Source organism: Betta splendens, chromosome 2 (assembly GCF_900634795.4).
Source record: "Betta splendens chromosome 2, fBetSpl5.4, whole genome shotgun sequence".
Lineage (NCBI taxonomy): Eukaryota > Metazoa > Chordata > Actinopteri > Anabantiformes > Osphronemidae > Betta > Betta splendens.
The window spans coordinates 23,333,279-23,357,712 of NC_040882.2; the positions used below are offsets into that span (position 1 = coordinate 23,333,279).

The 24,434-nt window shown below is 47.1% G+C and overlaps 2 protein-coding genes across 2 annotated transcripts; one reads left to right on the forward strand and one right to left on the reverse strand.

Moving 5' to 3' along the window:
• Window positions 1–530: 530 nt before the first annotated feature.
• tnk1 (tyrosine kinase, non-receptor, 1) lies at window positions 531–7,353 on the reverse strand. Its single transcript, XM_029127077.2, is given in 14 exon segments — window positions 531–1,020; window positions 1,098–1,193; window positions 1,291–1,589; window positions 1,592–1,753; window positions 2,277–2,338; window positions 2,612–2,851; window positions 3,205–3,446; window positions 3,570–3,696; window positions 3,778–4,049; window positions 4,126–4,269; window positions 4,473–4,652; window positions 4,731–4,789; window positions 5,280–5,507; window positions 7,131–7,353. Coding segments are annotated over 13 exon segments (2,223 nt in total). The 5' UTR covers window positions 5,443–5,507; window positions 7,131–7,353; the 3' UTR covers window positions 531–843.
• A 2,175-nt stretch (window positions 7,354–9,528) lies between these two features.
• trmt44 (tRNA methyltransferase 44 homolog) lies at window positions 9,529–19,062 on the forward strand. Its single transcript, XM_029127115.3, has 11 exons — window positions 9,529–10,108; window positions 10,176–10,293; window positions 10,453–10,672; window positions 10,742–10,810; window positions 10,983–11,090; window positions 12,000–12,071; window positions 12,855–12,961; window positions 13,537–13,720; window positions 14,208–14,517; window positions 17,925–18,041; window positions 18,629–19,062. The coding sequence occupies exons 1-11, from the start codon at window positions 9,760–9,762 to the stop codon at window positions 18,871–18,873; spliced, it is 1,899 nt and encodes a 632-aa protein (XP_028982948.1). The 5' UTR covers window positions 9,529–9,759; the 3' UTR covers window positions 18,874–19,062.
• The last annotated feature ends 5,372 nt before the right edge of the window (window positions 19,063–24,434 follow it).

A 24,434-nucleotide genomic window follows, 5' to 3' on the forward strand; every position in this document is an offset into this window, starting at 1 on the left:
GAACATCTGGTTTCACTTGCTGCTTCAAAGGAAAATCCCTTCTCAGTTTGTGGAGCCAAAGAGACAAAGTCCCTGTCCTCTGGTTAAAGGTTAACTTTTTAAATATATTTACAGATCCTGTGGGGTGTGAAATCCATACCCTGCTTAGGAACCGCCTTCATTCCTCTATGCCTCTGCTCCATCTGGTGGAAACAAAAGTGAAGTACATTTGCAGTATTTGTAGCATGTCCATCAAACCTGATGGACTTTGTCCTTCTCTTAAGTGTTTTTCACTTGAACCTTGCTGCTGCACTCAGTGTTTGCTTTAATAAACCTGCTGTATGTACACAATGGATATGCAAACAATCTTTACCTTGTTACTTCACATGCAGGAAAATGAAAAGCTTAAAGTGCTACTACTTTCACGTCAATATTTTCAAAGAAAAGTCTTTGTGAATCAGGTGCCTACATTACCCACAATGCATCAAAGAGCAGGTTGCTGCACCCTAGAAATGTTTTTAAATGTGCAGTTTTACAAAAGACTCAACAAGTGTTTATATCAGATTTTAATAATTCCTTATATAGTCAATATTTATATACACACCTTCATTCAGATACAACAGCTATTTGCAAAAATACAATAGGGTCAACTATTTAACTACAAATATAAAAGTAAAAAAAATCTGGCGAAAATTTCTTGTATTTAAAAAAACTTCCTGATTCCATATGCACCGGACCTCCCGAGCGTGTTCCCACTCCACCGTGGTCGAAGAGCAGCTTCCTGTGCCGCAGTGTCACTGTGAAGCACGCTGTTGCTGAGAAAGTCAACAAAGGCTCGACAATCCACCGGTCGCGTCACACGCGTCACACGCGCCTCTCTGCGCTGATCTGAGGCCGCTCTCTGTCCACTTGGCCCAACCTCTCGTCCCGGGACCAGCGGATCAGGTAGCGGCTGGCCACCTGCAGGTTCCACTGGTACCGGGAGAGGATCTTCACACAGTCCTCCTTGGAGCAGAGGCTCAGCGAGTACAGCTGCTCTAACTGGAGGAGAGGATGCGGCTCAGAAGCAGAAATACGGTCGACTGATAAAACGTTAAATCATGCCGTCGGTGTCTGACCTTCAGCTGTTGCTCGGCCCGTACTGGGTTCCATTCGCTGCGCTGGAGTGCGGTCTGGGCCTCTTCGGTGGTGACCCCGTGAACTGCCTCCATCACCTGAGCGCAGCCATAAAGCATTAAAGCATGTATATTAACCCATACAGCAAAGCGCCTCCTGCAGACAATGACCAGAACAGTGGTGACGCCCTCTCACCTGCGCCACCAGACTGTCTTTGGGGTTCTGCGCGTACGCCGACTTGTCCCGCTCTCGGACCCGTTCCCTGTCTCTGCTGTCCGAGCACTCGTCCAGCTGCGGCGTGGAGCGAGCCAGGTTGGCCATCTTAGCCAGGTTGGAGCCTCCGTAGCCCTGCGGAGGCTGCTGCGACTGCGCTGGAGGAGACAGGAGCCCCTGGGAGGCCCACGAGGGGCCTGGAGCGGGGTGGACGACCGGCTTCCTCTGAGCCTTCAGGTTCAGACGTTTCAGGTTGGGCGGCGGGGGCCGGGGGGGGGGGTGATGCTGGCCTCGCTGAACCGCCGGGGGTCCTGGTGCAGCCCCGCGCTGCGAGCTGCCATGACAGCGGGCAGGAGTCGGCCCTGCTGATCGGCTCTGACCAGCACCTCCGTGTTAGAACGAGGCCGGGGGGAGCTCAAGACGGACTCCAGGCTCTGAGATAAACCTGGAGACACAGTTTAATGCGTGATCAATCTGACAAGTGACGAAAAAGCCAACAGCTGTAGAAATCCCATAGTTGACTGCTAGGTGTCAAACAACCACCAGGAGGCAACAGTGAGTAAACCAGTAAGAGGCAACACAGGAGGCCAGTAACATTCACATGTACCCGTACAGTCAACATGTGACCATCTGAGTTCACTGAGTTCACTAAACGCAGGGGAAGGTAAGTTCCATTTTCAGGATCTTAAAAAAAATCAGCACAATGAAGACTTAAAGGATAAATACATAAATGTAGACATGTTTTTGGTCCACACATAGAACTCTAGACTGCGTCATGACTCTGGAGCCACAAGGACTAAGGAACTGTAGGGAACATCAGGAAGCAAAAGCAGTGGAGCTGTTCCTCCATATAAAATTATCCATTTGACTTCCTAATGAAACGCTTTTGTTTGTTTCTGAATCCTGTAACATCATAATATTCCACATCTCTGCTGTGATGCTGCAGCCCAGCTTTGCGGGGCTCGTACCTGCCATCTTCTTCAGATTGGAGGTCTCCTTCGTTCTGGTGGCTGCCGCCCTCCAGGTGCTGCTGGACGGAGCGGAACGAGAACACGTTAGTCCGACAGAACCACAAACGACTGCTAAGCACATGAACCGAACCTACAAGACGAACCCAGGTGCTGAAACTCACTGCTTGTTTACGTGAATTAAAAGAAGATGCTGTGGGACACGACCTGGCTGCTTTATCATTAGTCAGCAAACAAAAACTGCTGAGTCATTCTTAGTGCTGTGCAGCTTTATGGTTATACCCGGATAGGGTTGTCTCCCTATCTGTTAGAGAAGTCGCTGCAGTATCACTGACCTGTCCACGCTCTCTGGCGTTCCCCAGCAGCGCTCGGCCTTGACGTCTCCGTGTCCCGTGTGCTGCAGCGTGTCCTTCACCGGGGTTGAGATGAAGCTGGTGCTGGAAGCGGGGTTGGGCCCAGCGCTAGCAGCAGCAGCAGGAGGAGGAGGAGGAAAGAAGGGCACCGACAGACTGGCAGGAAACCAGCCCACGGCCAGCGTCCTCTGGTTCTGGCCTTTCCACTCGCTCATCTCCAACCTGCAGCAACAGAGGAATGCTTACAACACATTCTGTGGCTTCTACTTCTACTGTAAAAACAGGTCTCCGGAGGAGGTTTAAGAAATATTTGGTCACTAATCCCTTTTTGATCCCATATTAAAAGGGAATATTCAATATCAGTGTTGATCATTGAAGTGTTTTGATGGCAAGATCGATTCGATAGATCCGAGGTTATGCAACAAAACGACATGACGTTGGTGCCAAAGCTGTCGGTCCGGTTCCAACTTCAGCGCTCGCTCACGGTTGGAATGTGCGATTATGAGCGAGCCCATTCAAACCCTGCTTTCATGTCGACAAAGCACGCTGCCACTTCAAAGTCCCCTCTCACCCACCCGTGGTCTATGACGGTGATCAGGTCGCTGGGCGCCAGCGCCACCTTTCTGGGCTCTGCAAAGTCCCTTGTTGCCTGGACCTCCATCGGTTTTGCCTCGGTCACTATGGCGACGAGCTGGGCGAAGCTGGGTCTGTCGGCGGGGTTGCAGGCCCAGCATTTCCTCATGACCGCGTACAGCTCCTGGGGGCAATCCGGAGGCCTCGGCAGACGCACGCCCTCCTGCTCCACGCGCCACAGGATCTGCAGCGCAGAGGACAGACGCGCTGAAGCCGCGAGTCAGACAGAGGAGCCGACCGCGTCAGGGCGGGGACGCGGAGACAATACCGTGATTGGCACGGAGCGGTTATGAAAGAGGAGCCGTACCTGTCGGCCCGACAGACCGAACCAGGGCTCCTCGCAGTAGGTGAACATCTCCCACAGCGTCACGCCGAACATCCACACGTCCGAGAGGTGAGAGAAGGAGCCGACTCGAAGGCTCTCAGGAGCACACCTGCAAAACAATAGGACATTGTTAATAGGGGATTCTAAGTGGTGTTGACTTCCCACTCCCACGCTTCCCAGGGGTCCTCACCAGGCGAAGGGTATCCGCCTGTGTGCTGACATGATGTAGACATCCTGGTTCAGGCCTCTCATCAGCCCAAAGTCCCCGATCTTCACCATCTCCCTGGAGGCCAGCAGCACATTTCTGGCAGCCAGGTCCCTGTGGATGTACCTCCTGGTCTCCAGGTAATCCATGCCCGCTACGATCTGGGTAGCGAAGAGCCAGAGGCGCAGGAGGGGGTACTCGTACTGGCGTGAGCGCAGCGTGTCGTACAGAGAGCCCACGGGGGCCAGTTCTGTCACCTGTGGGGAGGGGGCACGGGTCAGGGCTCTGCATCTAGTCTGGACTGACCGTAACCTGAGTAACCTGCTATCCCACCATCTTGAGGGGCTGCGTGAGCACCACGCCATAGAGGCGGATGATGTTGGGGTGGTCCAGTGACTGCATAGTGGTCACTTCCTGGAGGAAGTCGGTCAGCGTGTCCGTCTGCCTGCTCTTCAGAGACTTCACAGCAACGGGCACCTGCGAGCAGGAAAGAGGTTTAGTCCCAGGCTGATCCCTACACGCTGACCCTTCAGCCTCAGACTCTGTTATCATGGCCATGTATCAGGCTCCACATACTCGGGTCCGATCACACCGGGGACCCTTCACCCCCTCGTCCACCTCAGGTTTAAACCTGCATTTAAACGTCAGGCCATGCACCCATCAAATCAAGTGTTCCTCACCACTTTCCCCGTGGGCGTGTGCCACTCTCCTCTCCTCACCACCCCAAAGGACCCCGAGCCCAGCTTCTCCCCCAGGATCAGCTCACTGTCCTGGATCAGAGAGGGAAGAGCCCGGCTCCCTGCTTCCTGGGCAGAACCACTCCACTGGTCCCCTCCCTCTGGGCTTCGAATGTTGGACGTCTGAGGGAATCAAGGAATTTCATTACTGCTGCAACTATTGTAGGTAGTCAACATACAATCATTTTGAGGATTTTGCACCTTGGGCCAACGGGAATTTGTCTTGTAGTTTTTCAGAGCGTGCCATAATCTTCTTTGTGCTGTAAAACAAAATTGCCAAAGATGACGCATCATCGTTTAAATCAACAAAATGTTGTTGATCGATAAATATATTCAGCACAAGAAATGCAACCACAACTTAAAAACATTAATAAACAAAAAATTAAAGTATATTAAACATTTGCTCATTAATTCATTGACAGAAGTTCACAAAGGAGATCTTTTATACACTGGTTTATCATTATATATGAAGTATCAGTTACTTATGGAAAATTGCAAAATTTAAAGATCTGCGTCTTTTCATTTCACATTATCATTAAAATATCTGGATCCCACAGAACTTTCACTGATATCATTACAGCACAGGTCTAATCTGTATCTTAGTGTTAATAGACCTTCTTTTACAGTAAATAGTAGACAGACGTGTGACAGTCAGAGGCAACATCCATGACTGAAGCCTCTTCTTGGGGAGCACAGTGACTGATGGACGGCTCTACTGGAGCAGACATGATCAAAGAGGGGTTTGCTCACCGGGTTTGCTGATCCCGATCTGCTCCAGGTCGGACTCCTTCACATAGGAGAAGTGCTCAATGCGGGTGATGTTGAGGCCATCTCTCACACGCAGGTAGAACTTTTCCAACTGGACCTCTGCCAGGAGTTGGTACAGCCACTGAGTGTCCTGGTCCATCAGCATGACCCGGCCGACAGGCCTTCAGGGTCAAAGGTCAATCGTTCAACCAGTGTTTCCACTCTAGAGATCTAAGACAAACCAGAAAGCACCATTATAACCTTAGTTCTCCTCTTTCTATCAAGAAGCTGTCAGGTTACCATGGCAACGTATCAAAAAGCTCTAAGGTGTGAAGCCAGATGGGACTGTTTAGTCTTTAGCTGTTGTATTTATCTTCAAAGATCTCAAACAGAAACTCGTTTCTCTTTTCTGCTGAGGGACATTTTAAAAATAGCACACGTTTACAGGAGCAACATGACGAGTATCACTTGACATATGTATCAAATGAGAGTAAAATCACAAAATGACAACGCTTGAGGGGAAACCAACAGCAGAAACGAATCTCATTTCCTCAGAAGCGCAGACAAGCAGACAACGGGGGCAGTGTTAGGGGAATGGGTTGTTTGAATCCTCGAGTCCTGCGTCAATGTCAAAAGGGGCGGAAACGCTAGCTTGAGCAGCTGAGGGACACCAGTCGAACCGGATCCTGACACAGTATGAATGAAACTAGCGAAGTCGTGGTCCGCGGCACCAGCTGCATGGCTCTGTTTACACTTTCAAATTAATTATGTACTTTGACATGCGCATGTTGTTAATGTTGATATTTAACCAGCGTTTGGGGTGATGCCTTGTGACGCACGGGCCCGTTCCACTTCCTCGTGGCCTCAAAGTCACAGCGCTGCAAATTCTTTGGGTCGACGCGATCTCTGGCATCTGGAGGTTTGTGCAGTTATAAATCGCCTGCTTATCAGCACACCAAGCCCAGCAGGTATGAGTCAGAACAGGCTCCACCATTCACCAGCCACCCAGGTCAAGATTACCCTCCACACCAAACAACAAGAGGCTCTACCAGCAACCAACCTGCTCCAACAACGCCAACTAATGAGGCAAACGCCAGGTAAAACTCTCCCACAGAGGTGAATGGTGGTGCACAAAGACAGCTCTGTCTCCCTGTGTGCAGAAGGATAAATCTTTAACCCGCTCACCCCCCGAACCCAACCACCGACGCTTTAGTTTAGTGCTGTGTGTGACCAGGGGCTGTTTAGCTGATTTGGATGATTAGGTAGAACTTTATCACACAAAGCATTTTGTTGAACAAGTGTTTGTTTACACTGGTCATACCTGCTCCCTGAGCCCAGGAACAAGCCAGACTCCTGTAATTAATCACTAATGCACAAAAACTTGCTGATTGACTTTAGTATCAACTCCAGTATTGGGTCAAATGAACACACAATAATCCATCATGACGTGATGTCAGCTCCTGGACACCTGTTCTGAGAACAAACGATGTGAGATTAAAGGCACTGGTGTTTACAACAGACAGGCATCAATGTTATGGTACATTATGGACTATAATGATTTAATGTTGTAGCTGAGATCTGCTTAGCTACACGTTTTCCACGTTAAACAAGTGCAGCTGATCAACAAGTATTTATAGCCCCGAAAAGGAAATAAGAGAACATGATTTTACATCTGTAGAACTCCAAGAGCCTCCGTGAGTGTGTATAGGAGACAGTTCATTTGAATATTGGTTCATTTTTCTGTATAATAACGGAGTACACAAAGTAAAATCCACTGTAACACAATGTAATAACACCCTTTTATACAAGAACACAGGTTTCGACGCCAGAACTCGCTAAACCACACACACTCACCGTTAATCACTGACTGCGCTTCTCCGGTTGCTCACAGCCATTTCTTCAAACCGAACACACCCCGAATCAAGCGATCCATGAAGCTTTGAAACCTCCAGAGACGTCGAGTTTCCCCTTCAGTCAAAACTCCAGACTCCTAAAAGCACCGTAAACAAACCACCGCTTTGAAATCAGTACGTTTTTCTCGGAATACGTCGCTTTTACAAACGACAATGCGAGTGTTTGCGACCTACCTGTCCATTGCCCCGCCCCTTCTCCAGGCCCCGCCCCTTCCTGCTCCTGCTCTCACCTGAGCTTTGAGCAAAACAAACTTCCAACAAACACAGGTTGAGCATCGTCATCAGTCGATGAGCGACATGAGCGATGATAACGTCAGTTAAGCAAGAAATAACTATGTGTCTACCCATCACTTCCTCCACTGACACTTACAGGAAGAGGAGCTGCACAAAAAAGGTCAAATTATCCAATGATCGATGACAACACAATGATTCAAGGATCAAACAAATTCGTCAAAAACCTAAATAACATGAATTATCATTTGTGTCGCCCATAGCTAAAGCAGTTAAACTGTACACAGACGAATAGAGTTTGTCTCATAAACTAACCTGGGTTCATGTTACCCAATCAAACTACATTTAGATTGATTTTATCTGTCTCATTTGCCTGAAACCATCTCAATGAAGTTTTATATTCAGTCTATGTTGTGTGTTTAAGGCAGGTGCCACAACCTAAATACTGGAGTTGTGTTTGTGGAATGTTATGACATAACATCCACGTAGCTGAAACGCTAATAATCATCTTCCTCTGCAATGATGGGCAAAAAGCTTTTGCTTGGTAATAAACAGCAACAGGTTTATTGTGGCAACTTGTTTTTCTGCATTCATATAATAACTATTCAACCGGAAATTATGTCATTACAAAAATTGAAAAATTGTGAAAACAACACAAACAAAAACATTTAAATGTCCATGAAGTTAAATTATTGTGAATTATTGTAATAAACAGAATCATTTATAGCTGCTGTGTAAGAATCTGTAACTGGGATTTTACGTTTACAATAACCTAAATCTGTGTCTCCTCTGATCGTGACAGGCTACTCATACTGGGATGTGATGTTGACCTTTATTAATCAAATGATCTCATTACAATTGTCACCATCATTACCACTATTAGACAGCTAATTTCCCATTAGTCACTGCTGAGGTGTAACAGGCTACCAGGAATAATATTCAGTTTCTAAATGGGGATGGTTTAATTCTCACATTAAGACTCACATGAAACTTGCCGTGAGTCAGAAACTCTGATGTTTTGTCAATGTGTTTGCCATTTTCTCCTTGTTGCAGAACTAGTCGGGCAGGATTTTTCCCTCCCCCACGTGACTGTACATTTGAATGCAAACCAGGCAGCGCAGCAGAGAGCCCGCCTGCACTTTGCACTTCCGGGTCTGGAGCAGTTGTTCCCTGAGACTCAGCACTCATAGAGTCCAGTGCCGCAGCCGCCAAGCTGTTTGAACATAGGTCTAAATGATCAGAAGGCATTTTGGCCTTATGATAAAATATTTATCAGTTTGTGTTTTTATCATCTTTGGGAAATATCATTTAGATGAGCATAAAAAAATCCTTTCATTTATATTTTTGTCATATTTCTTTGAGTCTTTGAGTGGTTGCATGCAGCTATGTCCATGTCACTACTGTGTTTAAAAAAAGGAGTGTGTACTTTATGTATATGTATGTAGTACCACAGATAGGTTTCACATTCCAGGTTTCTCACAACTCCAATAAGGTGTCTGTTTTCAGAAAACTTGAGTAACCTGAGTGATGCCTTCACTGACATTTCTTCTACTCATATAAGATATTGGTTTGCAACAAATGAAGGCAATCAGCTTAACTCACAGTGCAAGTTATGACAAGCACCGGTGATGAATGTGTAGGAAAATTACAATGACAGGATATTCACACTTTTTCACAAACAAGACATCTTCACCCTCTGAGCGCCCACTTGCAGCATGGGACGCATCCCTGGTTGGTTTGAGTGTGGGAAGGAGGACCGTTTGCACCTTCATGGACATAATCGACAGAGCTCTCCTGCCTCAGGCATGGGCTGTGTTCACCCTGTCAATAACCGACATAATCCCTCAGCGTCTCTTCTTACACTGGAAATTTTTGAGTTATGAAACATGATAGAAGAATAAAGATGCAACCGAGCCTGAGGCAAGACGTCAGCAAGACGTTTTTGGCTGCTATGGCAACTGAAATTCTTTTCCACTTTAGGATAAATAAAGTTCATCCTATACAAGAGTAAAATAATCATGACCGTGTTGTTTCCTGTACAATCAATAACAATAATATAATACAAATATAATCCAAACCTCCATCGCCGCCTAGCGGTGAAATATCTGTTGTGTCGCTTTTGTAAACGTCATCACGCAGCGACGCAATATTTCCTCTCACGACACGTTCGTATTGAAGAAAAATAAAGACAAACATTAGTTGTCTAACATGAGAAGTTAAACTTAGTTTATAGCCCAGTTTAGTCACAAATATGTTTTTGTTTTACGTTTACCGCCAACATGATAACTAAGGCGAAGTCCACAGTGAGTTCATAAACGACTGTGCTGCGATGTTCAACGATGCCACAACTCTTCGACATCACGTTTCCAGCAGGATGTAACACTCTCCCTGAAGGTTTCTGGGCGGCTGTGGGTGTGTGGATAAAAAAGCCCCATGTTGTGAACAAGCGTCTGTGCGGAGTGAAAGAGACAGACGGGGAAGACGCGGACGGAGCGGAGCTGCGCCCGCTGCTCAGTGACCCCGTCCTCCGCTCGGAGCTCCCCGGTGACGTGTTGACCTCCATCACCTGTGGAGCTTCACCTGCACAGACACACGACGAGCACAAAGCATTCTCCTCTACTGTCAGAAGAATTGTCCCCAAAATAAACTCCTATGGGGAAATCCTGCACAAAGATGTGGTCCTGAAAGGTAAAACCAGGATCTACTGAGCTCAGATTCGAAGACACGTGTTTATTTACTTCTGTGTCTTCTCCAGACTTTGACAGGCAGAAAGTGACCTTTGTTCCATATGAAGAGGACGCAGACGGACGAGTGTCTTTAAAAAAGGGCAACATTTATCAGATTCAGCTCTGCAGTCAAGACTGTAATGATTGGTAAGTCTGAAATCATTTGGACAGAATATTAAGTATAATGTTATGTAAACCTATGTTTATCTGAACATAGAGTATTAACCAGTACCCAGTGCTGTTAGTTATTTTGTCAGTTAAACAATAAAAAGCATGGTTCTTAGATGTCTTTGCTTTTGTCTACAGGTCCTTGAAGCTGTGTGCCTTGGATCCAGATGCGTGGTTCTCTGACGGTGTGATTTACCCCAAACTGCCCTGGCTGGGCTCAGAACTGCTGCCTAAACTGGTGCGCTGGGCCACCGAGAGCAGGAGCGGTGAGTTCAGGAGCACCTTGTCTCTGCTGCCGGTGGAGAAGTACAGCCTCATGTACCAGCAGCTGAAGGACAAGTACAAGGCCATGGTGAAGGTAGAGAGAGTGAGAGTCACTGCAGCTTTTCACACATGCTGTGTATATTCTGATGCGTTTCTTTTCTAGGTTTGGCCTGAAGTGACAGATCCTGAGAAGTTTGTCTATGAAGATGTTGCTATCGCTACATACCTTCTGGTGGGTTTACGTCTGGTTGTTAATATTCTATATAAAACAGTTTTGGCCAATCTTGTGCCTGATACACTTCAGACCACCAGCAGCTGGTGTCAAACTTTAGGTGTTCTGTTAAAATAATGGAATGTGTCCTGGACTTTCAGTAGAGCTGAGTGTGTATCAATGTGCTGTGCAGGTGCTGTGGTCTGAGGAGCGAGCACAGAAAGGCCTGACCTGCAGGCAGTCTTTTGTAGACCTCGGCTGTGGAAACGGCCTCCTGGTTCACATACTAACCAACGAAGGGGTGAGTTTACCGTAGCAGCTGGAACATTTGGTCAGTTCATGATCATTAGTTAAAGTCTTTCAATTATTCATAATGTCAGCCTCCATTCTCCTAATGGTCTCAATTTTATTAGGCATTGTCTGTTTTGTGGGAATCTGCTCAGAAAAGTAACTGAATTTAAGAAATAAAACAAATAAACATAGGTTTTAATTTGTCAAATTGCAAATGATTAAGGTGACAGAAATAATAATAGTAAAGGTAAGCAGAAACATTATTAAAAAAAATACTTAAATAACATCTTTTAAAATGTAGAAGAGGAGAAGTATGACAGAAAGCCTGGAAAAATTAGGAAATATATGATAAATATCAGTTAATATCATAATAACTTTAAGGGCTTAATGTTAAACATGATTACAGTAGACTTTCCCATAGCAGATATGAGTGAAGAGGTTAAAACTAATCGAAATCTATTAGTTGTAGTTTGGATTATTGTTTTAGTGTCTATTAATGTTTTTATCAACGATTAATCTACTAATTGTAGATTTTTTTCAAATGAACTGATAAATTATTTAGTCTGTAAAATTTGAACTAGATACAGATTACCACAAAGTGACTTCCGTGTACTAGAAACACACTAAGCAGACTGGGGTTCTACCACCAGGTGAACAGTCTGGTGTTAAACTGCTTTTAGCCAGAGATTTTTCATTAGCGCCAATCTTCAGTGGCAGCTTAATCAATGATATGCTGCTGTTTGGAGCACAGGTGAAGGGACTCATGCGTTAAAATTACACTTTGATGCTTCCCTCGTTGTCATTCTTATGTGGGATCAGCTGTAATTGAAGTTGCACAAGCCAGGTTATAGTCCCAGTGTGACTGTGTCTGTGTGCGATTAGCGGCTGACCGCTATATCATCCTCTACATCACCTGCAGCATCCTGGAAAAGGCATCGACCTTCGTAGGAGGAAGATCTGGGACATGTACGGCCCCCAGACTCTGCTTGAGGTGAGTAATCCGAGCATGAACCATCCCAAGGTTTTTTAATTAGTGTTATTATCTTTTCACATTTAAAGGGGGAAACCACGTCAAATGACGCTTTGAGCTGCCCCCTCTCTGGTATAAATACGTCTGACTGTGTCTAAATGGAGAAGCTATTTTTCACGTTTTAACAGGTTCACCAGGCAAAGTCATTATAAGGGTTATTTATTTATTTAATTTTGCAGAACAATTAAACTCATTCATTTTTGAAAACTCATATTTTAAACTACAAAGTAGCAAAACAGTAGAGCCTCCTGTGTTAAATGAGAAGAATTGAGTCATGAAGAAGCAAGTGAGTTGTATAGGCACATAATTAAATCTAAGATGAAACTGTTCATATAAGTAAAAACAAACAGTTGATCCTTGAGTTGAAGCTGTTCACTCCTTGTTGAGGTACAAGGCTGATAAACAATTAATTGAAATGTTTAGTTTAGGCTGATGTTGCATAAAGGTCTCACAACAGTTAGTGAAGTCTTAAGTACACTGATTAACATCCAGTAATTTACCACAGTTAATAAGTAAGTGAATGAATAGATGTTGTTTAGTTTGTGGTGTTCCCGCTATAAATAGGAAAATGTTCTCACAGGGGGCTCATTATCTTGTTAACTTAGAGAGAAGCTGAATCAACAACCAGCTTAGTGACTGAATCATAAATTCATCTTCATCACATCTACAAGTGTTAATAGAAGCAAAGTTTAATTTTAAGTTTCAGAATCAAGTCATGTTCTCAGGTGCACTTGTCTATTTTAGGAAAAGGCAATTACTCCCAGCGAAAGCTTCTTATTCCCGGATACAGACTGGCTGATTGGGAACCACTCGGACGAGCTCACACCGTGGATCCCCGTCATCGCAGCCAGGCGAGTCTTCAGCAGACACAATCTCACCCCGCCGCTCGAGTGCCAGCTGATCTCTCCAATTTGGAATAACATTATGTGCAGAGAGCGGATGTGTCAGTGTGTGTTTCTCTGCGTGTTGGTTAGCGAGTGTGTGTTTATCGAGACGGACACCTGATGGCGATGTGGAGCTTCGTGTTGAAGCAATCTGCTGTTCCTCATGGTGGTGGCCTCTGGTTGTTGTTGTTCAGCTCAGGCTGCTTCAGTTTCACAACCTTCAAAAATATTTTTACAAAAGTAGGAGCTGAGAGCACGGGTCGAACCAGGACAAGGCAGCACAATCCGACAACAGGCGTAAAAAATAAAGGGATGATGAGAAGGATATTTGTTTAAGGAAATAGATAAGATTACAAAGCAGAGGGTGGAAAGAGACCTTTATATTGGGCCAGACCAAAAGTACTCAGATTATTGTGCCCTACTTTTTGCATTCAAAGAATGAATAAATATATAATTGGAAATGCAGTCAAATGTTTGTAGTTTAGTATCTAATAAGCTTGTGATCAATTGTATGATTGTTTCCGTTTGCTGTCTCGCTGTAGGTCCTCGTACTCCTGCCGCTTCTTCGTCCTTCCCTGCTGTTTCTTCGACTTCTACGGAAAATACCAGAGACGCCAGTGCAACAGGTCTCAGTATAAAGAATACATCGACTTTGTGGCGGAGGTCAGCCAAGAGTGCGGTTTCAGCACCGAAGAGGACTGTCTGAGGATCCCCTCCACCAAACGGGTCAGTCAGAACCGAGCTGCACAGACCACATTTGAGCTTTTCATTGTTCCCAGTGGGACCCTGGTTCATAGAACGTATCCATTAATACTCATGGAAGCGTGACAACCAAAGCAGGCTCATATTTACTGGGCTTTATTGTACTGGAATCAGTTTAGTGATAAATAGAAAAACTGCTTTTACACATGGGAGCAGTTTTAGAAGATAAGCATGGATCTAATTAGATTGTGGAAAGTTTCTTTTTCATTGTTCACAAGGTCATGGAGTTTTGTGAAACAATAATTTTGTTAATTTCTCTAAACGTCAGCAGAGGAATCTAAAATTAAGTGTTCCGTGGTGCTTCATCTTCTTGTTTTGCCAACAGTGCCTCGCTTATTGAAATCAAGTGAGTTGTCAGAAATAATTGAAGCCAGGAGGCGGTGATTACATTTCTGTTTCACAGTTTTGGGCCTAATCATGGAGGGGACTCCTCCTGACATTTCCTCTGCAGGTGTGTTTGGTAGGAAAGTCCAGAAATTACCAGGCGTCCGCCGAAGCAGAGGCAGAGCTGCGCAGAGCTCATTACATCCAGAGCCGCCAAACAACCTCTGGGGTCGCAGTTCAAGAGTCAGACAGGACGGCCCACGTGACGGGCGGCTGGGGAGCTGGCTTCCAGCCCCGAGACAAGGTCGAAGCGGTCCGAAACTGCGCCACCCTCCCCCGGGACGTTGTCGACGGAGTGGTCCTGCGCGTTGCTAATGTTCTTCTGCAAATGACTGAGGATGATGGCAGGAGGTCCTCCAGTGACTGGAACCAAGGAGGTAAAGCAGCAAAACACCACAACAGCAAATCAGACAGGTTCAGATGAACATAAGTTTACATGATGGCTAATTATCTGTGAAGTGTGCAGATCCAGTCCATTAGACACAAACCGGAAAGTTACAAGGCCACAGTAAAGTTTTCAGGCTGGCTGGAAAAGCAGATAGAAGAGCTGTAAATAATTCATGGTATAACTTTAAACTTCGACAGCATTAAGGCAACAAAATAAACAGGAATACAGAAAACATACTCAAGTAGTAACAAGTAACTTTACTCGAACATTTTGTTAAAGAGGTTGAAGATAATTTAGCTTTTTCACTGATTAGTGGTTAAAAATGAAATCTGCTGTCGATATAACAATAAAGTCAGAACCTGAGATGGGGGAAATAGATTTGCTTGGAGGGGACCGATTCTCTCACGATCGGCTTCAGCTGCTGCCTCATTCGATACTTGAACACACCTGACTGATACAAGATGGCAGGAGATTAGATCAGACATGAGCTGTGCACATGAAGTTCAGCTTTCACATCAACCACTCGCTTCATGGCGACAGCGTCATACATATTTTTCCGGATAATGGACCTGGTGCTACACTGAGACATTACAAAGACAAAATGCTCATGGCTCATTAAACGGAAAACATCAGTAGGCTCATTTAAAAGGTGTTAATCTAGTGTTTCATGTTTTAGATATGAAGCTTCAAGCTGGTAACATGAGGATACAATGTTAGCGGTGGTTCCTGGGTTTTGTTGTCTTCAGAGCTGGCGAACGTGTTTGGACCCTAACTGTTTCTGTATCTCACAGATACCACTCACCATTTAGCCTTTTTCCCAAATATCAAACTGTTTTTCACAATGAATTACTTTGTTAGTGTCTGCCGGCCTTGTAGATGGCAAGGAATTTAACCTCAACCCGGCCAAAACAAAGCATTTACCGTCGGCATGTGCTGATGCATTCCTGGAGCTCCTGTCTGGTACAGTGACCCAGCACCTCGGCGTCGGTCGTGACTCAGAGCGAGGCCTCTTTAAACTCCTCACCCTCAGTCAGCTGCCTCTGCACCACACACACACACACACACACACACACACACACACACACACACACACACACACACACACACACACACACACACACACACACACACACACACACACACACATCACCTTTGCTGACACCCCTGCAGCCCCATTGCCACACAGACACACACACAATATGAATGAGATGAGGACGGGTGTGATTAAAACATAAAATTCTCTGTCAGGATGTCAGAGCTTAAATTAGAGGTAGAAACTATGAGGCAGAGCGAATAAAGGGAGGCCGTTACTCTGTATAGAGATGACTGGATGAATAATGCACCGCCGTGTATGATTTATGCATGAGTATGCATTTGTATGGAGGTATTCCTAGCAGTTATGTGCTGTGTAAGAACAAAAGGTAAATTCAGGGTGGCCCAGCTGATATTGAATAGCTCCAGGAGGTCGTCAGAGTCAGGGACAGGCCTTTGAGATTCAGTTTCTCTTCATTTTTAATGCATCTTCAAAGAATATGAGGATTATTGATATTGTAATTAATTCACGTTTCATATTTCTCAAGTTTCTGACAGACAGAAGACTACGAGTTTTCAAATATTTTGTCAAGCAAATACGTGATGTTGTAGGTCATGGACATGACTTCAATCAAAGTTTACTTGATTTTACTTTAGTGAGTGCATGTTAAGACCTATTTTAATCTATATTATACAGTACGTTGAGCGGTTTGACAGCGATGCCTGCAGCACCAAGAGTAAAATGTACAAGCTCTACTGCTGTCATGCAGAACGCCTTGAGCTCTGTAGTTGCACTACTTCACAGTATTCAGCTGTGTGTTTAGATACTGTAGCTTTAAGTCAAGTTACTAATTCATGCATGCTTTACTGCTGACTGGGCTCATGCACTTATGTAACACCGAGAAGTGCACAAAGTCACAAATCCACACAGGGTCTGGTGGAAATGTGCTGTTCCACCGTGTTATTCGGGGGTGGACCGCACGCGTCACGCTTTGGGCCCACGGTCCTGCAGGAGGCGCAGCCTGTACTCATGCTCCACCTGCACGGCTGAAGGAGCTGGCACCTGGTTCACGCTTTGATTAGGAAGCTTAATATTTAGCTGCTGACCACTTTATGTTACTGAAAATGATCATTCATATTAAACCATATATTCATAATTGATGTATTGTTTAACTAAAATACCCCAAACCAAAGTTATTCTTATAAAAATAGGAAAACTAGCACACTAGTGGAGATTTCATCGCCTTGTTAAATCTGAACTGCTACTATGAAAAGAAGAACGACACAAGTACAGATACAAACAATCCCAAGAGCCACAGGGTCCTGAGTCAATTAAAGAAAGTTTAGATTTCGTGCCACAAATTTCCTGTTTGTCTCTGGCTTCATTCTTTGTAGTAGACGTGGAAAGTTCATAGGGATTAAATACATAAAAATGATCCTCACATGTTTTATTCAGAACCAAGCAAGGCCAGAGCTAATTGTTTAGTCACTTTGGCTCATTCTGAATTGGCCTAAGCAGCAAAAACAGTCCCCCTCAACAAGCAATTAATTGTTAGTGATCGTCTTCAGGGGACGTTGAACCTCACACGAGAGCAGCCGCACATAAAACGGAGCCATTAATAATGGTCTAAGCCTGCTCTTGGTCCAAGCGGAGTCTGGTCTGCCAATACTGGCCCTCTGGCATTAATCCCCATTAAGAGTGCAGGCAGAGCGGGGCGGCGCTAAGCAGCATATTGATATTGTATTAAGGCTGGGGCTCCCCGGCGTCTGGGCTGTGTCTCCACAGTCTGCTCATTTCACACTCGGCACAAGGCTGCTTCTGGCTGCTTCAAGTGTCCGTGAACGTGGGAGTGTGCTGCATATTTTAGGGATGAACCAGTTACACTCAGGCTTTATTTTGGGCGTCCAATATGTTTGTTCTGTTGAACTTTGGTGGCAGAAGAGAAGAAGAACCATCATAAGTCAATATTGGCCTTACTGTTGAATTCTAACTCATTTAATGGCAGCTACAGATATCATTAATTACTTGGCGCAGACGTTTTTACTGGTGATTTTCTGCCATGTGCTCTCGTCCCTGCAGTGCCACCAGGGATTTAGTGTAAAAGTTCGATGAAGGCGGCATCTCTGCAGATTTAGGTCAAATGTGGTCATGAACCGGCATTAGAAACCAGGTGGTGTGTCCCTCGCTGACATGTAGAAAAGAGGAGGACGATTGTCATTTGTACAAAGCAAAGGTCAGCTCTGATTGAATTCTGTCCTGGGGAAAAAAGGCCAAAGCCTGAAATGTCGTAACTCTGAGGGCGCGTGGTCCACAGCCCCGACCCACGTGACCTGCTCATGGCTTCTCCGCGGTCTCGTCCTCAGGCAGCCTCTCTGTGAGCGAGGTGGCCGGGCTGCTGCAGCAGGAGACGCTGCAGCTCCTGAAGAACGAGTGCGGAGGCCTCCAGACGCTGCTCAGGAACAACCACCAGGTCTTCAAAGGTAACTGGACCGCTCCTGCTGCTCCGCCGCTGAAGGACTGGCTCATCCAGGCAGAGAAGTGCAATGAAAATATTTCAGTTCACAGAAAAAAAGTTTTAAGAAAAGCTTTACGTTTTGATTCTCAACAAATTTAGATTTGTCCTTGAGTCTGTGTCTCAGATCAGCTGGTTGACTGTCCGCTAATCAAACTGTGTTACTACTAATATAAACAGGCTGTGGACGTCTCTCGTACCTTATAATAAATACAGCGGGAGTTTCCAGATTTACACACAGTGTGAAAGAGGTCTGGGGAGGAACTGCTTGTGAGAGTATCCAGCCTCTGCTCATTTCCTGTCATCGCTCCACTGTCTTCTAATAATAAAATACCTCCCTCTTCCCATGAAAGATAGATCTTTTCTAACGCGGTGGCTCATCCTTTGTGCTGATGATTCAACCAGGAGAGTTTCATTGTGGACGGCGCGCAGAAAATAAAGCGCTTGTTTACTGCCGGATGCCAGAAATAACCCCCCGTTTTTCTGCGAGCGCTGATTTATTTGCAGCGTGCGGCTGCAGCGTCCTTTATTTCCCTCTGGTTCCTTCTCTCGCAGTGGAGGCAGGAGCGGTGCACATCAGGGACTGGCGGGACAAGACGTCCTCGGCGGCAGACGCCAAGCGGAAATCCGTGGCGCCCGGCGCGCTGAAGACCCGCGGCTGCTGGTTCCACGCCCACCATCCTCAGGGCTGCCCTCTGCCGGCCCAACGCTGCGCCTTTGCTCATGGGCCGGAGGAACTCAGGCCGTCCGCCGGACCTCTCAGGAAGAGGAAGTGTGATGCTTTCTCATTTTCCACCTGAACATTCAAGTCCATTTATTTATTCATTCATTCATTTTAAAACTACATTTTTGAGTGACTGGAGGTGAAATAACACCAGAACCAACAAGAACAAGAGGTTTGTTTACATGTTTTTGAGTTTCTTTGCTGAGTCGGATCTTCTGTTCAGAAGCGGATGCCGCTTCATATTAAAGCTAAAGCTAAAGCTCTCTATCTGACTCTCTGTCCGTCTCTCTTCATACCAGCGTTACCTTCGAGCTCAGGGTGTTTTTTGAACTTCTCAAACAGCACGAGCGCCTTCAAAGCTCCATCGTGCACGTGGGCTGAATTCACATCAGACCAGGCCTCTAAAGTTCATGCGCTGGGCGGTGGATAAAGACCAGGCAGCATTTGAACAAAGTAAATGTTAGCGCTATGAATTATTTGTTGGCAGCAGCGGAGGGGTCGGGCGGCGCGCTGTCCCCCTGGACGCCGCTGCACGCTTCGCCGTCGCCCTGTGGCTGAAATGTCACCCAGCAAAGGCCACAGCAGGACCGAGGACGCCCTTCACGCCCGCTGGCTTTGTGTGACACAGAAGCAACGAGTCAAACGCTAGTAAACTGTTATCAAAAAAGCCTTGATAACGGTCTGGGTGGAGATGGTGATGATTCACCAGCATGCAGTGGTCCACAGCCCCCTCCTGCCGTGACCTTTTGACCCCCGGCCCTTTGCCACCGGCTGCTGCCCAATAACTCCTGGTTACGACTGTGCGCGTCCGTCTCGCTCCGCTGCCCCAGAGACCGGAACCACCGCCGCCTCCGCCCACACGGAGCGTGACTCTCACACAAGCCCGGCTGCTGGCTGCGTGTGGAGGAAGCGTTACCATGCTGATTAGCACCACCATGTTTCGGCGCCATCTGTGGGTATCGAAGAACAGAACAGAAGAGTTTAGTTTAAAAATAGGCAGAATTTGGATAAACGGGGTTTATTTGAATGTCTGGTTTACAGACTATGTAGTTGTCGTGATGCTGATCCGTTGAGTGATGCCTCTGTGAATGCTGCTTATCGGCTTCATGGTGGCAGGTTTGAGCCGGAGGCCTCCAGATGTGGAGGGTAAAAAGCCCTGCAACAACTGGGTTTTGTGTGTCACACATTCAAAGCAGACCGGCTCTGACAGTTGATGCTGTGACTGGGAAGCTAATAATCATGCGTGCAGGTTGGAATCCCGCACGCCCACAGTTGAGGTTGTTGGTTCTAATCCCGGTGTGTTTGTAAGACATAAGGAGGGCTCCTGGATGTGTGGCTCCGCCGTGAAGCCTGCAGGAGGACGTGTGATGGATTCAGGAAGCTCCTCTTGCACTCAAGCAGCATGGCCACAGCCTTTAGTAGCAACACGCCGTCCCATTTGGTCTGCACTTACTGGGACCATGACGCAGCGCAGTAGATCAGTGGAAACCTGCATCTTCTACTGGTGGTGTATGTGATGAGCAGGACACTAGAATACACGTGGAAGTGTTTGAGCTGCAGGGAAGGTTCTGCAGAACGACGAGAGGCTGCGTCGCACCTGTGCCTCCTCAGCTCCTGGTCGAGTTCTGGTCCCCTGGTGGATCCTTTGTGATGTATTGATATACTGTGGCTGCTGCAGCAGCACCTGTGCGCCGCCCGCTGATGTACACTGTTGGCGTAATGTACTGCTGTAGGAGAAAGCGGAGAATAAGGCTAAAAATATCAGGTAAATCAGCTCAAAACGCAGCAAAATAGGAGACTGTAAGAATAATTCACACAATCTTGTCTCATTTTAAACTGCATTCCCATAAACGTAGACGAACATAAACATCAGGATTGAGAACTAGTGTTGTTGTTCTCTGCACTGAACAGCAGTCATGCGTGAGGGTCTTCGGGGGCCGGTGGCTGCTCCACGGCTGGTCCCAGACCAGCGTGGTTCCAGCCAGAAGCACCGGAGACGCGCTGTTCTATTGGAAAGCTATGCGCGGCATGTAAACAGATTGGTCCCTTTTAAAGTGGCTGGCTCTTGCGTAATGTCAGATGCTGGCTTTGCTTTGTCACGTCCCGTCTTTTCGAGTTCTCAACAACAGCCTTGGAAGAAAGTGCTCTTAATACAGTTTTTTATTTCCGTCTGTCTCGCACAATCCAGGAGCCGAGAGCTCCAGAGAGGACAGACGGACGCGTCAGGAGGCAGAGGAACGACTCTGTGTTTGAAATCTGGGTCGGGGATAAGTGGCTGCATCTGTTTGCCTAAGCTAACAACTCTCCTCATGCTTTATGCATGGCGGCACCGTGGGGTTTGATACCACGTCTCTCACGCTTCATTTTGGACGCGGAGACGTCTCTCTTCTCAGAGTGAGCCACGCAGGACGCGAGCGCCGACAGCTGTCCCTGAAACGACTTCTTTTGTTCCACTCGCTGCCTCCTCCTCTAGTTGCAGTAAATAATGTGTGAACCGCCTCAGCTCCCTCTTCTCTGCGCCTGCCGTTAGAAGAATCCATCTTTACTTTTTTCTATTTCTATAAGTGCGTTTATGAGCGTTCTTAAAGTGGTGGAGATGCACGTGTTAACAAAACCCCTCATTTTAGGCCTTTTAGGCATATCTCCATTATTATTCAGCATCCTCCCATAAAAAGTGAATGGCTTTTGTGACTAAGTCTCCTCGTAGGAGAACAGATTAGTCACCGTGATGCCTCTGACCTGCTATTATAAATTAACAAGCTGTGGGTGAGTCACTGGGTGATTTGATGTGTGGACTGAAGTGTTGGAAACAAGGAAGGTGAGGAGATTGTCTTTTCCACCACCCTCTTTGCTTTGGAGGGGGGTGTTTCCTCTGGGTCAGCAATCACGGTCCGCAGCAAACGCAATATATAGTCGTCAAGTATAAAATGTGCTTGGACGCTGTTATCGATGGTTTGTTCTGTAGGTAAAAAAGTCAAACACATGCCTTTAGTCCACTCTCCCACCTGTGTAGAGAAGCTGAGGACGCTTTGATCCAGGATCGATGTTTTGAAGGTGACAGGTCGCAGGCCGGAGCCTCTTCCTGCGCGTGTCCCCGCTCTCTGCAGGAGGATCCTCCTCCTCCTCCTCCACCTTCCTCGTCAGCCGCGTTACTCAGACCTGGTGGGCGGCGCTCGGAGGTACTGGTGGTACTTGTGTTAGACTCTCCATCTGCAGGGAAGGACGAACCAAAATACAGCGGGAGGAAGGTTTGTTTGGAAACATTTCCATTTGACATTTCTCCATTCACTTCACTTGAAATTCAAAAAGCTGAGGGCGGTGGCGTCAGCGGTGGAGCGCTGCCAAGCGTGGATGGTGCTTCTTCTCTACACACGGGCCGAGCTGCGGCGTCCTCCCAATTAACTCCACTTTACATTTAACATACGGTTAAAATTAGAAGCCGTCTGTTTTCCTACAAATGGGAAAACACACACTTACGGGTTTAGCCCTTTGTAAAAGCTCTCTTTCCTCCATCGCTCTCTGGCTGAGCCGCAGCATCAAAGCAGCTTCTTTTGGCCTCACGTCGGAGCCAAGCCAGTCACTTAATATTTCATCAGATGTTAATCTAATACTGTGTTCGACACAGGCCTCAGAGTGGGAATGCTGGGAGCCGGGCGACGCCTCCTCTTCCACAGCGAATGTCCGTTTCCTTCATCCAGTGGTAAAATGACATCCTACTCCACAACGCAGACTTCAGGGCTGCTTGTTTGTTTCACCACTAATTCCCTGTTTAGTGTTGGTTTTTATGTGCAAACCTCGGTTCCTGTGGCTGCCAGACTTTGCTGCAGGTCGAGTTTTTCTCCACCTTCCTCCTTATAAATAAATTAGCTACATTTTGGGTGTTGCTGCAATTGTTTATATAATCAAATGATGTGAGCGGTAGATAAAAGGCTCTGGCTGCATCCTGATCCAGTTCATGTCAGCATGTTGCTGCACATCAACCTTCCCCACGTCGTGGTAATTAATCTGTTTTATGTATAATCCAGGCTTCCTAAAATATTTATGATGATTATTGGCTGAGCTGCAGGTAGATTAGCTTCTGTATGATACCACGTGTGACATCACACCGTTAGCCTGTGACCATGTAAAGGCGCCGTGGGCATCCGGTCCCCGTGGGGCGAGCGACTCACCTTGTTAAAAATTGCTGAAGTGAAAAAGGGGAATTAATTTGAGCAGCACGAGAGCGGCGCGGCAGCTCTGATGTGCAGCGAAAGTCGGGGTTACCATAGAGGCAGACCAGAGAGGGGGCGTCGTTACCAAGGGCGACAGGCCGCGGTGACCCAGATGGCACAAAAGCAGCTGAGCCTGTTGGACCGCGGCGCTCTGACAGGTACAGTACATGAAGGCTTTTAGAGAGAAGCCGGGAAAGAAGCTGTGCTATGACGCGGTAATAACCCTGATTGATGAGCGCGTGTTAAAACTAGGCAGTAAATATAGAATCGCTCCTGTGTGTGTGTGTGTGTGTGTGTGTGTGTGTGTGTGTGTGGCTGCGCAGGACGAGGCAAACAATGATGCTGTGATGTTTGGCCAATGAAGGACCATCCCAGAGCGGCCACCTGCGACGTGAGAGGGGCGGAGCCTCGGATGCTGCGTCACATGGCCCCGCCCCCTCCACCGCCGCCCGGTCCATGAACTTTCTGCATGTTTAACATGAAATCAGCAGGCTCTGGTGCTTCCAGCGGCCTAAGCACAACCCAAGCAGCCTCAGTGTAATCGCGCCTGGACAGGAATGTCTGGCGGCCGTTGCTTTTAAAGCCCCCCCCCCCCCCCTCCCCAGAGAGGGACGAGTGGGCGACGGAGGCCCAGAATAGCTCTGGCAGAGAAAGGATGAATCGATGTTGCACCTTATGCTTAATTAAAGATTAAAGAGGAGCGGCATGCTGATGTGGACGTTCCTCCAAGCCCGACTCTACTCCTCTGATTAGGGTTATGTAACACCTGTTAATACTGCATGGCCACTCCGAAAAGCTCGTGACATCTGCCCCGCGACGGGCTGCAGACTGTGGAGCTGGTGCTCGGCCAACACGCTGATTCACTGGCTGTCACTGAAACAAAGACTCTGAAACCAACATGTTCATATATGAACCGAACTCATCAGTGTGCGTTCATTAAAGGAGCTGTTGCTGCATGTGTCTCCTCCAGCCTGGTTTTAAGGGCTTCGTTGTGGTGTTTGTGTCTTTACCAGAGGAACCGTGTGCAAACACAGCCCTCGGCTCAGGCCGGCGTCCCTGCTCCCGTGTGCAGTGTGTTGTGGCTGCTTTCCTCCCGCTTTGACGCATTTAGCGCGAGTAGCTGCTTCAGCGGATGCTCTCGGACCCGCGTGCTGCGGGGGAGCGTCGTCCTCGGGGCCGAAGGGTCGCGGTGCAGACTGGACGGGAGCGGGGAAGTGTGCGAGATGCGCCGCCAGGACCGACGGCTCCCGCTGGGATTCAGCTCCCGGCCTGTGTTTATACTGGGCTGGAGCCAGTGAGTCAGTGCTGAGTTTACTGTGGCAGAGGGTCAGCAGGAACGGTGACGGCGGAGGAAACGGTACATTTATAATAGCTGCACTCCTGGAGTGGAGAAAAAGTGGAGACACCTTCAAACTGGTGCAGATCG

Bases quoted from the DNA above. Each gene is read 5' to 3' on its own strand.
- trmt44 (XM_029127115.3), top strand. From the start codon at position 9,760: ATGCCACAACTCTTCGACATCACGTTTCCAGCAGGATGTAACACTCTC. The intron at 10,109-10,175 runs GTAAAACCAGGA...TGTCTTCTCCAG, and splicing joins CAAAGATGTGGTCCTGAAAG to ACTTTGACAGGCAGAAAGTG. The intron at 13,721-14,207 runs GTCAGTCAGAAC...TTTCCTCTGCAG, and splicing joins GGATCCCCTCCACCAAACGG to GTGTGTTTGGTAGGAAAGTC.